We start from the raw sequence: 15243 nt of genomic DNA, 5'->3' as shown, positions 1-15243 counted from the left end.
AATACATAGTACAGCATGGAAGAACCTTAAAAACATTATGCTAAATGAAAGAAGCCAATCACAAAGACCACATATTATATGTTCCTATTTTTAAGAAATGTCTGTAATAGGCAAATCTGTAGATAGAAAGTAGATTAGTTTTTGCCTGCTATTGGAGAAAGAACGGAGAGTGCTAATGAATAGGTGTTTCTTTTTTGAGTGATAAATGTATTCTAAAATTGGTTGTGGTGGTGCTTGAACAGTTCAGAATATACTAAAACCATGGAATTCTACTCTTTAAATGGGTAAATTTTATGATATGTGAATTATATCTCAGTAAAGCTGTTGTAGTAAAAAAGAAAAAATCCCTGGCAAATCCCTCAGCATACAGATAGCTATATTAAAGTGACATGTGTGAGTGGTTAGGAATAGAATATGTACTGTAGAGATTCTAGTGTGTGGGACAGAGCATGTCTGGCCTTGTTGACAGAAAGAATAAACTGGAGAAAAAAACAGTTGAAATTGTTCTCACATTTTCCTAATACCATTATACAGGGACATTCTCTGCTGGTTTCTTTGTAAGAAATGGGCAGCCAACACCACTGATGAAAATGTCCACCCTGTTAAATTCTAGGCAGCTCTAAAACCCTGTAGAGTTTAGAAACACGTGTTCAGTGTTCTAAGAATGATTGTTTGCTTTCGATTTTCAGTATTTTGCTCTTAGCCAAAAAGATTTATAGAAGCCCCTGCTCACCTTCTCCAAGTCTAATCTGCCCCTTGTAAATTTACAAGTACTTCAAGACAAAATAGAATCCTGAATGTCAAGTCTAACATTTTGGCCTTCCCTTCTCTCTTAGACATTGGCTTTTCAAGTCCTAGCTACCTTAGTTGCTCTTTTCTGTTCGCTAACTGATTTTTATGTAAATTATACTCTATTTAGTTGCTTTCATAAGAGGATTGATCTGCAACCAGTTACTCATATCATTATCAGCAATCAAACTCTGTTGTCCTCTTCCCATGATTTATTGAATTTTATCAGACTTTTTACTGACTTTGTATTTTGACAGTGCCTAGCCACACAGTTGCTAGACTCCATGGTGATTTTGTTTGAATTGGACAGATTTTTTTTTTTTTTTAAGGCAGATATTTCTGGAAAGATAGCTTGGAGGGAAGAAAATGTTGATTAAATATCAGACTCTACTGCACTCTATAAGCTAGGTTTTTTAACAGAGCAAAATTTGTATAAACATAGATGGTGACCCTGTGCTCACTACACAGTATGTACTTTATAAATATTTGCTGAGTCAATATATACATTTTATTCTCATCTGGGAAATTAACCAGATTTCTCTTTCCTTGAACAGAGAGACTATATCCACATAAATCCCATAATCTTTATGAAGTGTACATAATTTAATAACTATATCACAATAAGTAGAGGTGATACCAAATTTATAGACTGAAAGATTCCTATTTTTATGTAGCAGTTTTGTCATTATGTTGCTAAAGTCCGACATTTAGGATATTTAGACTCATGTATCAGTTGCCATTATACACGGTACACAATTGTCATCTAATTTGTGTTTATCCTAATAACAGCTAAACATCTGAAGCATTGAATGTTAACATCTAAGTTCAATTATATGGTTCTCAAAATGGGTACTTCTTAACAATTTCCATCTTTTCCTTTCTTTTTTTTTTTTTTTAAGATTTTATTTATTTATTTGACAGAAAGATCACAAGTAGGCAGAGAGACAGGCAGAGAGAGAGGGGAAAGCAGGCTCCACGCGGAGGAGAGAGCCCGACGTGGGGCTCGATCCCAGGACCCTGAGATCATAACCTGAGCCAAAGGCAGAGGCTTAACCCACTGAGCCACACAGGCACCCCTCCATCTTTTCTTAACTAATTATTTTTCAAAGTTCTCGGCTTTGGAATGATTTTTGAGAAACCAGTAAATACTTTGTAGTAATTTAACGAATATCAGTAGCTTTGAATTTTCTACTTCTTTATTTCCCTCCTTTCTCCTCTATGCCCCACATTTAATTCATCCAAAATTACCATAATATCTTCACCCCCTTTCTGCTTTTTTAGTTACTATCAAGGATAGGACTAAATTATATCAGCCCTATTTTGCCTTAGAGCTTCCAGTTGCTTCTGTCCACTTGAAGTAGACACTGATGAAATTTGATTATATTATCAATCAATACACCAAAAAAAAAAAAAAAGGAATGAATTAGGTCTGAATAACATGAAAACCAGGTAAGAGTGGATTCAGTACAGAACAGCAATATAGTAATTTTCAAATGTGACAGTGAAGAGATTCTGAAAATTCAAATTAAAAGAGAAATCCAATTAATAAGTATTCATAGTATTTGAATTATTGAGGGATTTATATTTCTGGCAAAGAGTTTGGGGATGATAAGAGCATGAACACTAAGTCAATAAAAAGGAAGCAATACTGACATTCAATTTTAAAAGTTTGCCTAACAAAGAAAATATACTAATAATGAAGTAGCAAAAAGAGAAGTTAAGAATGCAGTCCCATTTACAGTGACAACAAAAAGGATAAAATACCTAGGAAAAAATTTAACCAAGGAGATGAAAGACTTGTACTCTGAAAACTATAAAACATTAATGAAAGAAATTAAAGATAAACAAATTTAACATTATGCTTATGGATTGGAAGAATGAATATTGTTAAAATGTCCATACTACCCAAAGCAGTCCACAGACTCAAGGCAATTCTTTTCAAAAGACAGAAAATACCAATATTATTTTTATTTTTCACTGAACTAGAACAAATAATTCTAAAATTTGAATGAAGCCACGAAGACCCTGAATAGCCAGGGAAAACTTGAGAAAAAAGAAACAGAACTGGAGATATCACAGTCTCAGATTTCAAGATATACTATGAAGCTCTACGAATAAAAATGGTATGGCATGGGCACAAAGATAGATTGATGGAACAGGATAGACAGCCCGGATATAAACCCATGCTTATATGGTGAGTTGATCTTTGACAAAAGAGGCAAGGACATACAATGGAAAAGACAGTTTCTTCAATTAACAATGCTGGGAAGACTGGACAGCTATATGCCAAAGACTGAAACTGGGCCACTTTCTTATATCGTACAGAAAAGGAAACTCAAAATGGATTAAAGACCTATCTGTGAGACCTGAAACCATAAAATTTCTATAAAAAATAGACAGTAATCACTTGGACATCTATCTTAGTAACATTTTTCTAGATACGTCTCCTGAGGCAAAGGAAATAAAAGCAAAAAACAAACTATTGGGAATACACCAAAAAAGAAAGCTTTTGCACAGTAAAGGAAACCATCAACAAAAAGGGAACCTACTGAATGGAAGAAGACATGGAGAAATGATATATCCAATAAAAAGTTAATACTCAAAATATATAAAGAATTTATACATCTCAATACCAAAACAAAACAAAACAAAAACAAACAAGCAAGAAACCCCCAATGATCCAATTAGAAAATGAGCAGAAGATCTGAATAGATATTTTCCAAAGAAGACATACAGATGGCAAACAGGTATGTGAAAATATGCTCAATATCACTGATGGCCAACAGGTACATGAAAATATGCTCAATATCATTAGGGAAATGCAAATCAAAACCTCAATGAGATATCACCTAATACTATTCAGAATGGCTAATATCAAAAACACAAAAAACAAGACTTTGAAGAAAAAGGAACCTCTGCACTATTGGTGAGAATGTAAATTGGTGCAGCCACTGTGGAAAACAGCATGGAAGTTCATCAAAAAAATTAAAAATAGGGATGTCATATGGTCCAATAATTCTCTTTCTGGGCATTTACCCAAAGGAAACAAAATCATTAATTTGAAAAGATATGTTAACCTGTATGTTTATTGCAGCATTATTTACAATAGCCAAGGTATGGAAGCAAACACAAATGTCCATCAGTAGATGAATGGATAAACAATATATTGTGTGTACACATACACACACATGCACACACAGACATGCACACTGGAATATCACTCAACCATAAAAAAGAATGTAATCTTGTCATTTGCTACAACATGGATGGACCTAAAGATTATTATGCTAAGTGAAATATGTTAGAGAAAGACAAATACCATATAATCTCACTTATATGTGGATTCTAAAAACCAAAACAAATGAACAAGCAAAAGAACAGAAAGATAATCCTAAATATAGAGGACAAACTGGCAGTTGCCAAAGGGGAGGGGATTTATGGGATAGGGAAAATAGGTAAAGAATATTAAGAGGTACAAACTTCTACTTATAAAATAAATAAGTCACGGGGATGAAAAATACAAAAAAAATTAAAAGGAAGAAAGAAAATGCTGCCATTATTAACATTGTCATGTTACTCTATTGTAAGTAATAATTACATAGTAATGTAACATGAAACCTTAAGTTAAAACTGTGATGAAGGGTAGGGAAAGGGTGGTGGGGTTATGGACATTGGGGAGGGCATGTGCTATAGTGAGTGCTGTGAAGTGTGTAAACCTGGCAATTCACAGACCTGTACCCCTGGGGCTAATAATACATTATATGTTTATAAAAAATGAAAATAAATTATAAAAATTAAAAAACTGTGATGAAACTAAAATTATGATTAATATAATGCTGGCTCTTTATGTAACCAAAAATTATTATTTATGCTACAGATATAATCTTATAAAAAGGAAGGCTACAAAAATTTGTGAAGTTGAATAATTAATACCACAAAATATGAATATGTTGCATAGAAAATTGAAAGTTAATTCTAGAAAAAATTGATAAAACATTGTGAAAATTGAGCAGGGAATCAGGGATAGTACTAAAGTTCTGTAGGGGAACTATTTATTTTATAGTATAAACCATGTCAAATTATCAATTGAAAAAAAGAAGGCATATGGGAATTCTGGCTATGAATGAGTAATTGATAATAGACTATTCTTACTGGCATGAATAGTTAGAAAATTGGATGAAATATGTAGGAAAACACACAACAAACACACATGTAGCACATGTATCCAATAAAAAAAATTAGATATGGAAAGAAGCAAGAAATGACTGTAATCAGAATAAAATGAGTCAAAAGAAATAAATCAAGAAATCACAGAAATTATATAATGGATATATGAGAACTTTAAACACTATAAATTTAGCTATAACAAAACATGAACTTGAGGGAAAAATGACAGCTATTAAATCAACTATAAAACAATAAAAATCATCTGTATAAATAAATATCAAAGATAAAAATATAATATCTGAACTATATTGACTTAATAACAACAGATTACATGCTGCAAAAGAAAAGATCATTAAACTTGGATACATAGGGATAGAAATTACACTGAAAGAGATAAAAATGATAGAAGAAGGAACAAAAACTCAGTGACCTATAGGACAGTAACAAGAGGTTAAAATATGGGTAATTGGAGTTCTAGAAAGAAGAAACAAAAAATTATTTGGAGAAATAATGACCAAATTTACCTGGATTTGATGAAAAATAGCAATTCATATATGCAATAATCTCAATAAGACCTGATTAAAAGAGAATTATCACTGACGTCTCATCAGAAATAATGCAAACCAGAAGACATTGGAACATTCTCAAGTGCTGAAATAAAAATAAACAAAAATCCCCTTTGACATAGAACTCTGAATCCAACAAAAATATAATTTAAAATGATGAGTATTAAGGAGGGCACAGATTGCATGGAGCACTGGGTGTTATACACAAACAATGAATTGGGACGCCTGGGTGGCTCAGTTGGTTAAGCCGCTGCCTTCAGCTCAGGTCATGATCCCAGGGTCCTGGGATTGAGTCCCGCATCGGGTTCCTTGCTCAGCAGGGAGCCTGCTTCTCTCACTGCCTCTGCCTGCCTCTCTGCCTGCTTGTGTGTACTCTCTCTCTCTCTCTCTGGCAAATAAATAAAATCTTAAAAAAAAAAAAATTATTCTTTAAAAAAAAAACAAAAAAAAACAATGAATTATGGAACATTACATCAAAAACTAATGATGTACTATATGTTGACTAACATAACAACATAAAAATACATATATTAAGATAAAATAGTACAAATTAATGACATTTTTATTAAAAAAAAAAAAAGAAAACCTAAATGAGTATCAGACCTACATTACAGGAATTGTTAAAGGACGTTGAAAGGGAAATGACACTAAAAGGGCACTTGAAACTCCAAAAGGGAATGAAGAGTGCCAGAATGGGATTAAGACACAATGATTAGGAAAACAAAACATCCCAGCAGGAGTAGCAGAGAGGAAGAATCATATGGAAATTTAACAGGGATGTTCTTTATAAGTTACATTCTTCAAAAATGCTGCTGTCATACAAGAGTTGAGTTTAATATGGGATTTAAGTAATATTTTAACAAGAGAAGCTTTGTTCAAACAAAGCAATTGGTATTACTAGTTTGTAAGGATCTCTTTTTTTCACACTGTTCAAAGATATATCAAATTACTATGTGTGCCTAAGATGAGACCTCCAAAAGCAATAAATAGCTGATTTACAATAAAAAGAAAATTATTAGAACTATTTCTGTATTACCAATTGATTATTTCTTAATTGATTCCAAACCAAATATGTTGGTTTTTGAAGTCTACTAATCTAAAAGGTCCCTTGAATTCAGCCACATTGGTTACAGTAGGTACACTAGAAAACCAGTTAAAAACATAAGCAACGACAGTGTAAAGAGAAAGAACTTATAAACTACTGGTTTAAAAGAATGAGAAATTAGTTCTTAAAATTACCACTTAACAGCAGATTATACCAAGAATCCATATACTCCTCAAGTAATTGTGTCTCTACAATATCAGGACAAAATAAATTGAACACTTTACTTCAATAACTTTTTTCAAATGATGTTAAATGTTAAGCATGTACATTTCAAAAATTCAGGTGGTACATTTTTATTTGAAATTGTTTATAAATTTGGAATATTGTATATGTGGTCTAAACTATAGCCATGAAAGCTCTCTGGGTAAAATTGATGTAACTACTTTTGAATACTATTATAGAAACTTGTTTTTAAAGTATGGATAATTCATTGACTTCAACTTTTTTTTTTAAATTTTTATTTATATTTTAAATTTCTTTTCAGTGTTTCAGAATTCATTGTTTATGCACCACACCCAGTGCTCCATGCAATACGTGCCCTGCTTAATACCCCACCAGGCTCACCCAACTTCCCACCCCTTGCCCCTTCAAAACCCTCAGATTGTTTTTCAGAGTCCACAGTCTCTCATGGTTCGTCTCCCCCTCCAATTTCCTCCAACTCCCTTCTCCTCTCCATCTCCCCATGTCCTCCATGTTATAACTTATGCTCCACAAATAAGCGAAACCATATGATAATTGACTCTCTCTGCTTGACTTTTTAAAGGGATAGACTTTTTAAAGGGATAGAGTAATCTTGAAAAACGAAAAGCTGGAGGCATCACAATTCCAGACTTCAAGCTATATTATAAAGCTGTAGTCATGAACACAGTATGGTACTGGCACAAAAACAGACACATAGATCAATGGAACAGAATAGAAAACCCAGAAATGGAACCATAACTATATGGTCAAATAATCTTCGACAAAATAGGAAAAAATATCCAATGGAAAAAAGGCAATCTCTTCAACAAATGGTGTTGGGAAAATTGGACAGCAACATACAGAAGCTGAACCTGGACTACTTTCTTACACCATACATAAAAATAAATTCAAAATGGTTGAAAGACCTAAATGTAAGACAGAAACCCATCAAAATCCTAGAAGAGAACACAAGCAGAACAAAAGCAGCAACCTCTTTGACCTTGGCCATAGCAGCTTCTTACTAGACAAGTCTCTAGAGGCAAGGGAAATAAAAGCAAAAATGAACTATCAGGACTACTTCAAGATAAAAAGCTTCTGCACACCAAAGGAAACAATCAACAAAACTAAAAGGCATCCTACAGAATTGGAGAAGATATTTGTAAATGACATCTGATAAAGGGTTAGTATCCAGAATCTCTAAAGAATTTATCAAACCCAGTATCCAAAAAAACCCAAATAATCCAGTTAAGAAATGGGCAGGTGACATGAATAGACATTTTTCCAAAGACATCCAGATAGCTAACAGGCACATGAAAAGACTTTTAGCATCATTCATTATCAGGGAAATACAAATCAAAGCACAATGAGATACCACCTCACACCAGTCAGAATGGCTGAAATTAACAAGTCAGGAAACAACAGATGTTGGTGAGGATGTAGAGAAAGTAGAACCCTCTTGCACTGTTGGTGGGAATACAAACTGTTGCAGCCACCCTGGAGAACAGTATGGAGGTTCCTCAAAAGTTAAAAATAGAACTACTCTAGATCCAGCAATAAAACTATTTGCATTTACCCAAGGGATACAAAAATGCTGATTCAAAGGGGCACATGCACCCCAAATGTTTATAGCAGCATTATCAACAATAGGCAAATTATAGAAAGAGCCCACATATCCATCAAAGCATGTATGCAGCTAGAGTGTATTAATTCTAAGCGAAGTAAGTCAGAGAAAGACGAATACAGTGATTTCACTCATGTGGAATTTAAGAAACAAAACAGATGAACACACGGAAAGGGGAAAAAAAAAAAGAGGGAAGCAAACCGTAAGAAACTTAACTATAGAGAACAAACTGAAGGTTGATAGAGGGAGATGGGCAGGGGATGGCCTAAATGGGTAACGGGCATTAAAGAGGGCACTTGTGATGATTACTGGGTGTTATATGTAAGTGATGAATCACTAAAATCTGCTGAAACCAGTATTACACTGTATGTTAACTAACAAGAATTTAAATAAAAATTTGGAAGAAAGAAAAGGAATGAGAGTAAAGGCCGTCAAATGCCAGAGATAGAATTAAATATTCTTCTGTTAATATGGGGTAGAAAAAAATGAGATATATTGAAGATATGTTTATAACTTTGAGACAAATCTGAAGTAAAAAATGAGAACTCTGTTATCATTACTTTTCACTACTATAAATTCTTCAAGCTGTGGTGGTAGCCATTTTGAATTATTTAGAAGTAACTGGGGGGTCGTTATTTCCTTATTTGTCTTGAACAAAAATAAGAACCAGATATGAGAAATCCAAGGAGTAATGGGAGTATAAAATTTTCTCATTGAAAGGAGATAACATGCAACAATACCATTTCTATGATACTATATAGGTAATTTTTCATGATTTCTCATCCTTAATGTCTGTTATATATGGTTACATTGTAACTTGTCATATCAATTATATGTATTGTGTCTCTCTTTTACTTTTAAAAATCCTGTCTCAGAAACCTAACCAACCAGATTATTATAAACTAATCAAATTCAAGGGGAAAAAATTTCCCAACACTGGAAATTATCTAAAATCATGTGATTAGAGTTTACTATTCAGATTTAGTTTTGCTTGATACAAGTTTGACTTACTTTTTGCAAAATGAAATTTCTGTATTCAAATTGAGAAAGACGTACATGAGAATATGAGAACCAATTATCTCATCCTGAACAAGAGTGCCTGAAGTTAATGTGTGAAAGAACTGGAAAGTTGTGAATCTATTAATACAGAAAAAATGTATATATTCATTCACAAATTTATGATGTTTCAGGAGAGGTATATGTAAACTTTATCTTAAAATTTAAAAACTAGGGCGCCTGTGTGGCTCAGAGGTTGAGCCTCTGCCTTTGGCTCAAGTCATGATCTCAGGGTCCTGGGATCGAGTCCCACGTTGGGCTCTCTGCTCGGCAAGGAGCCTGCTTTCTTCTCTCTCTGCTTCTCTCTCTGCCTGCCTCTCTACCTACTTGTGATCTCTGTCAAATAAATAAGTAAAATCTTAATAAATAAATAAATAAATAAATAAACTTAAAATTTTGAAAAAAAATTGAAAACTAGATCCATGTATAACTGTGATAAAAATACAAATTAAATTAGAAAAACAAAAAGATTAATAAATCCATAAAAACTTTAAGCTAACAATTACAAATCAATATTTTCTCTTCTGCAACATGTAAGAGCCAAGTATTTCTGTTTTTCTTGGAATGAACTGACTTCTTTGTAAACTTGCTGTGTGAAATACTGTTTTGTTTTCTAGTTCAGTCATTTTTGACACTTGACAGAGGGTTACTTGTTGAGAGATTTTGTAGTACATTTGCACCTATATCAGAAAGATACATTTAAATGTTTAAATGTTTTAAACTAAGACTCTTAGTTAAAAGATGAAATAAAATGAATTCACCCACCCTAAAAAATTTTTAATTTTTTAATTTATAAATAAGACAAAGACTTTCTTCCTTCCATCCTTCGTAATATTAACACTCAATGAGAAATCAGTCCTTGAAAATACCAATAGTGCTTATTTTTAATTCAGAAATCAAGGTAGACAACTTATTTTTCAGTGTATAAATTCAGTGGTTATCATGTTCCTAATTTGGTCCATCTTAGCTTGAAATTTTTAACAATATCTAGAACATAACAGAAGACAGAATCCAAAGTAAATGCTTATATCTAATTATTCAACTCTGAGCTGTGTCCCTTTTGGTTTTTATTTACTTCTCCTTTTCACATAAATGTAAACTTATATATACATATACTCAATTGAGTAGTATAGTATGTTCACAGTGAATAAAATGAGAAGTCATATGTTTATCTTTAAGACGTTTTATTTGTTCATCAAAACGAATGCTTTCAAGTGTCCTTATTTTTTATTTATTTATTTATTTATTTTTTGCTTTTGGCCCTTTGGCGATCTTTCTAGTTGTTAGTTTCTGCCCAAGTTATTCCTAAGGAGGATAGGCCACACACCTGAACACAAAGGCATACAGAATCCATCAGGCCTGCGGGATGTCACAAATATTCATAGTTTACTATGTTTCCTTTGACAACAGAAAGAGAAATTTTTCTTGATGCTTTGATAGCTGTGGGTGAGGCAAGGTAACTAATGTCTTAAAGAAAAAGTGCAAGGAAGAGGCAAAAGACGGGAAAGTGTGTCCATTGATGTGCCAGATGAGGGTATTAGATTTTCTCCCATGTTCCAGCTATATAATTCAGAGTAATAATGTAAATTTTTCTTTATTCATATAAAAGTGATTCATATAGTGATAAGATCTATAGATTCCAAGTAACTTTTGACTAAGGCAGTATTCTTTTTTTTTTTAAAAGATTTATTTATTTATTTATTTGACAGATAGAGATCACAAGTAGGCAGAGAGGCAGGCAGAGAGAGAGGAGGAAGCAGGCTCCCCGCTGAGCAGAGAGCCCAATGCAGGGCTCGATCCCAGGACCCTGGGATCATGACCTGAGCTGAAGGTAGAGGCTTTAACCCACTGAGCCACCCAGGCATCCCCCGGCAGTATTCTTTGATACTAATTTTTGGAATGGTATTTATCAAAAGAATTGAGTTACTTTCTACCAATATGTTGAAGAAATCAACCCTGCAATCAGATTGCACGTTCTGACTAGTTTATAGCAAGAATAATATATTGGAGGAAATAATATAAATAGTTTCTCTCTCTTTCCCCCTCCCCCTTTTTCTCCCTCCATCTCAGATTTCTGGACTAGTTGAGAATTTTACTGGCTGCATAGAAGTTATAGAAATCAACAACTGGAAATTTTTTATCTCATCCAAGGCAGTGAGAAAAATTCATGTGGACAATTGCAGGTAAAATCTGCTAATGATTTTTCAAATACTGGTTTGAATAACCACACCCAAAGGTAGTATTTCCATTTGAAATCATCTAATCAGGACCAGACTGCATTTCCTTCATTTTGATGTTGTTTCATACTTACATACTTTATTTTTTTTTACAGACTACAGAATATTTATGCTATATCCCAGTTAAGTCAGACCATTTATAGTTGAGTTTCAGCTTTGTGCTACATAAGGTATATCATGTATACCAGCAAATGATCAGTTTGTCTTGATCAAAAAATATCATCTGTCAAAATGTTTCAAATATAAGCCTTCTGACAGTCATGTATGTGGGTTATTGTTTTCGAGTGCTAAAATGTTTCTTTTAAAATGTCACTGTAAAAAATTGTCATTGTGCTTGAATTTCCATTCCTTTAAAATAACCTGCATCTGGCTACAGACCTATCTGTATGTGTGGTGAGGGGTGGGATAGAGCTTAAGTAGAGAGATGGCACATGTGACACAATATTAGACATACATGCTATTGGTATGAATTAGTTAAAAAAAATTTCCCTGAAAGTTAAGAAAAAAAGGATCATTGAGGGAGCTCTGTGGTGCATTGGAAAGGGTTCACACAGGTTAGAGAGGATAGCATGGTGTGGCAGGATGTTTGATGTTAACAAACAGACTTAACAGCAGTAACACATTGACTGATTCCACCAAAAAATTTTGAATTATTGAAATCCTTCTGTGTACTGTAGTCCAAAGGAAATAAACAGTCACACAGTGACTGTCCTTAAGGAGTTTATAGTGTAGTAGTGGAGATATTGATGAAATATTAAAGTGAATATATAAATAGGAAGTATGCTTTGGGAAAAAAATACAAAAGGCTTTGAGAACTTTACATATTTGAATATCATCGGATTGGCTTCCTTCACAGTTTGAGAGGGTTGTATATATTAAGAAATTAAAGAAATACTTAGAAGGTAAAAGTATTATTCATTCCCCAATGTTTCACCTTTAGGCTACACATTTAAAATATATTTGTGGCACCTATCAAACAATGGCAGACAGGGTGCTTATTTTGTTTGTGTTTTGTTTTTACTCAGATGAAAACTTAATATCTTACGTTATACACAATAGATGGGTTCCAGCAATTTTAATATAAATCAAATACTCATAAGTCCTCATATTTTTACCATTTATTTCTAAATTTTAAAGTTTGCCTCCATTTTTTATTGATTTGAAGTTAGCAACATTCCTAATAATTATTTAACTCTCAGATTTTTTGCTCTCTAGCTTTTCTGTTAAATATCAGTTTGCAACTCATAGTTAAATGAATAAGAAGCAGTTACTAGGTCATAAATCCATTGAAAAGGATATAATCCTTTGATAATTTATATAATCATCTGCTAATGTAGCAATTGATAAAATTTTCTCTTTAATTTCATAAAACTAGGACACACTTAACTTTGTAGGAATAAGTATCAAACTGGTGCCTAGGTGGCTCAGTCAGTTGGATGTTTGCCTTCAGCTTGGGTCATGGTCTCAGGATCCTGGGGATCAAGTCCCACCTCTGGCTCCCTGCTTCCCCCTCTCTCTTTGCCACTCCCCCTGCATGTGTGTGCACTCTCTTTCTCTCTCTGTCTCTCGTGATCTCTGTCAAATAAATTAATAAAACCTTTAAAAAATAAATAAATAAATAACAAAACCAGAAAATCCCTGTGTAACTACCTCAGTTACCTGCAAGCCAATTCTAAATCTTTTCTTGATCTTTCTTATATAGAAGTCCTATTTTATTAACCTCCAATGTCATGAATCTGACCTTCATTTTGTATTACTGGTTCTTTAAACACTATGTATGACTTAATGCTGCTAATGACATTATACCTCCCTATAATGTCCAGCACAGCTGTAGACCTATGAAAGGCATTTTGCTTGTAATTAGGGTTAGGGCAAGCAGAGACTATTAAGTTTCTCTGAACATTTACTCTGCTTCTCTCATCAACCCTTAATAGCACTTTTTCTCATTTAGGATGACCTCTCTTAAGGGAGGCATTATACTAGATCGGTCTAGAATGCAGTTTTCTAAGCCCGATTCTGCAAATAATTGGCTGTATGACACCGGGTAAGGTTTAGAAGTTCCATTCGTTAGTCTTATCTGTGAAATCAGAAAAATAACTCTTGCCTCCTAATCTTGTAAAAATGATAAACTTGGACTCTCTTCTTTGCTAAAAGCTCAGTGACATTGGCCTTTGTTTCCAAATTTGCTACCATCTCCAGAAAATTGCATCTTCCAGTCCCTCTTCCAGAACCCTCTTGTCCCTCTGCCCATTACCCTCATTGACAAGTCTGGCTTCTTCTCAGCATTTAGACTGCAGCTTTACTATGACTGCATCCAAGAGGCCTTCCTGGACAAACCAAAATGAAATGAGCTCCCAGCCATGTCACCCACTCACTGTTTATTTCCGTATTTATTTTTATTCTTAACGAGGGCTGACACTGAATATATTTATTTATGTGTCCATAGGTTTCTTGTATGATTCTCTTCACCATAATATGTGCTTCTTGTGGGCGTGGACTCTGTAGATCTCTTTTACTTCTATTTCCTCAAGGCCTGCAATAGTAGATGCTAAAAATTTTGCTATATAAAGTATCTTATGATTCAACTGATTATTTCTTCCCACAATTTTTTTTAATTTCATAAGTAACTTTATTTGTGATAATGTAAAATTAAAAAGAAATCTTCATAAACTTGTTCAAATATGGCAAGAATAATATGAATCCAGAGAAGTTAAGTAACATATCTAAGGTCACACAAATAGGTAGTAGTACAACTAAAACTAGTTCTCACACCTTCAATTTCAATCATAATTAACAATTAATAATATTATATATAATAAAACTCTTGAAATAGAAAAGAATATAATGACACAATTTCACATTTGCTTCCATTCAATATGATAATATGGCTAACTAATAAAATATAAGGATTTTGTAATCATGAATGAAAAGAAAGGAGCTTTATGGATAAAGCTTGCACTGAAAGCTAAAAGACCCAGCTTCTAAACATGACACTGTCCCACAAATTTTTATTATGAATTTTTTTTTTTTTAGATTTACTTTACAGAGTGATTCTGAGACTTTTTGGTCTTTGCACTCTTAAAAAGAGTGCTGTTATTGTTGACTGCAAAGAGCTTTTTTTTAAAGTGGAATATATTTATCAGTATTTACCATATTAGAAATAAAAACTAAGTAAGTTTAAATATATTTATTACTTTACTCATAAAACAAAAAGATAAATTCATTACATATTAATATAAGTAATATAGAATAGCATATTTTTATGAAAAATATCTATGCTTATTAAAACACAAAAATGATGAAAAGATTGGCAGTTTCACTTTTCTTGCAAATATATTTATTGTCAGTCTTCATGAAGACATCTGGATACTTATATGTGTTTTTGTATTCAATCTGTACAATTATTATTCTGCTGAAATACTTGAAGAAATTCTGGCCTCATACATATATATTTAGAAATGATACATATATATTTAGAAATGATAGTGATATTTAATAACCCTTTTAGATAATTAGGAATAC

At 33.0% G+C, this 15243-nt stretch overlaps 1 protein-coding gene across 1 annotated transcript in view; it reads left to right on the top strand.

The window, feature by feature from the left end:
• The window catches only part of EYS (eyes shut homolog), a gene marked incomplete at both ends in the record, with an annotated part of 1618725 nt that overhangs the window by 1088908 nt on the left and 514574 nt on the right, over positions 1 to 15243 (top strand). The window contains one exon of the mRNA XM_080805925.1: positions 11555 to 11667. Within this exon, the coding sequence (XP_080662051.1) occupies positions 11555 to 11667 (113 nt within the window). The remainder of the gene's footprint in view (positions 1 to 11554; positions 11668 to 15243) is intronic.

This window comes from Martes martes (assembly GCF_963455335.1).
Source record: "Martes martes genome assembly, chromosome: 6".
NCBI classification, from domain to species: domain Eukaryota; kingdom Metazoa; phylum Chordata; class Mammalia; order Carnivora; family Mustelidae; genus Martes; species Martes martes.
This window is presented reverse-complemented; position numbering and strand designations above follow the sequence as displayed.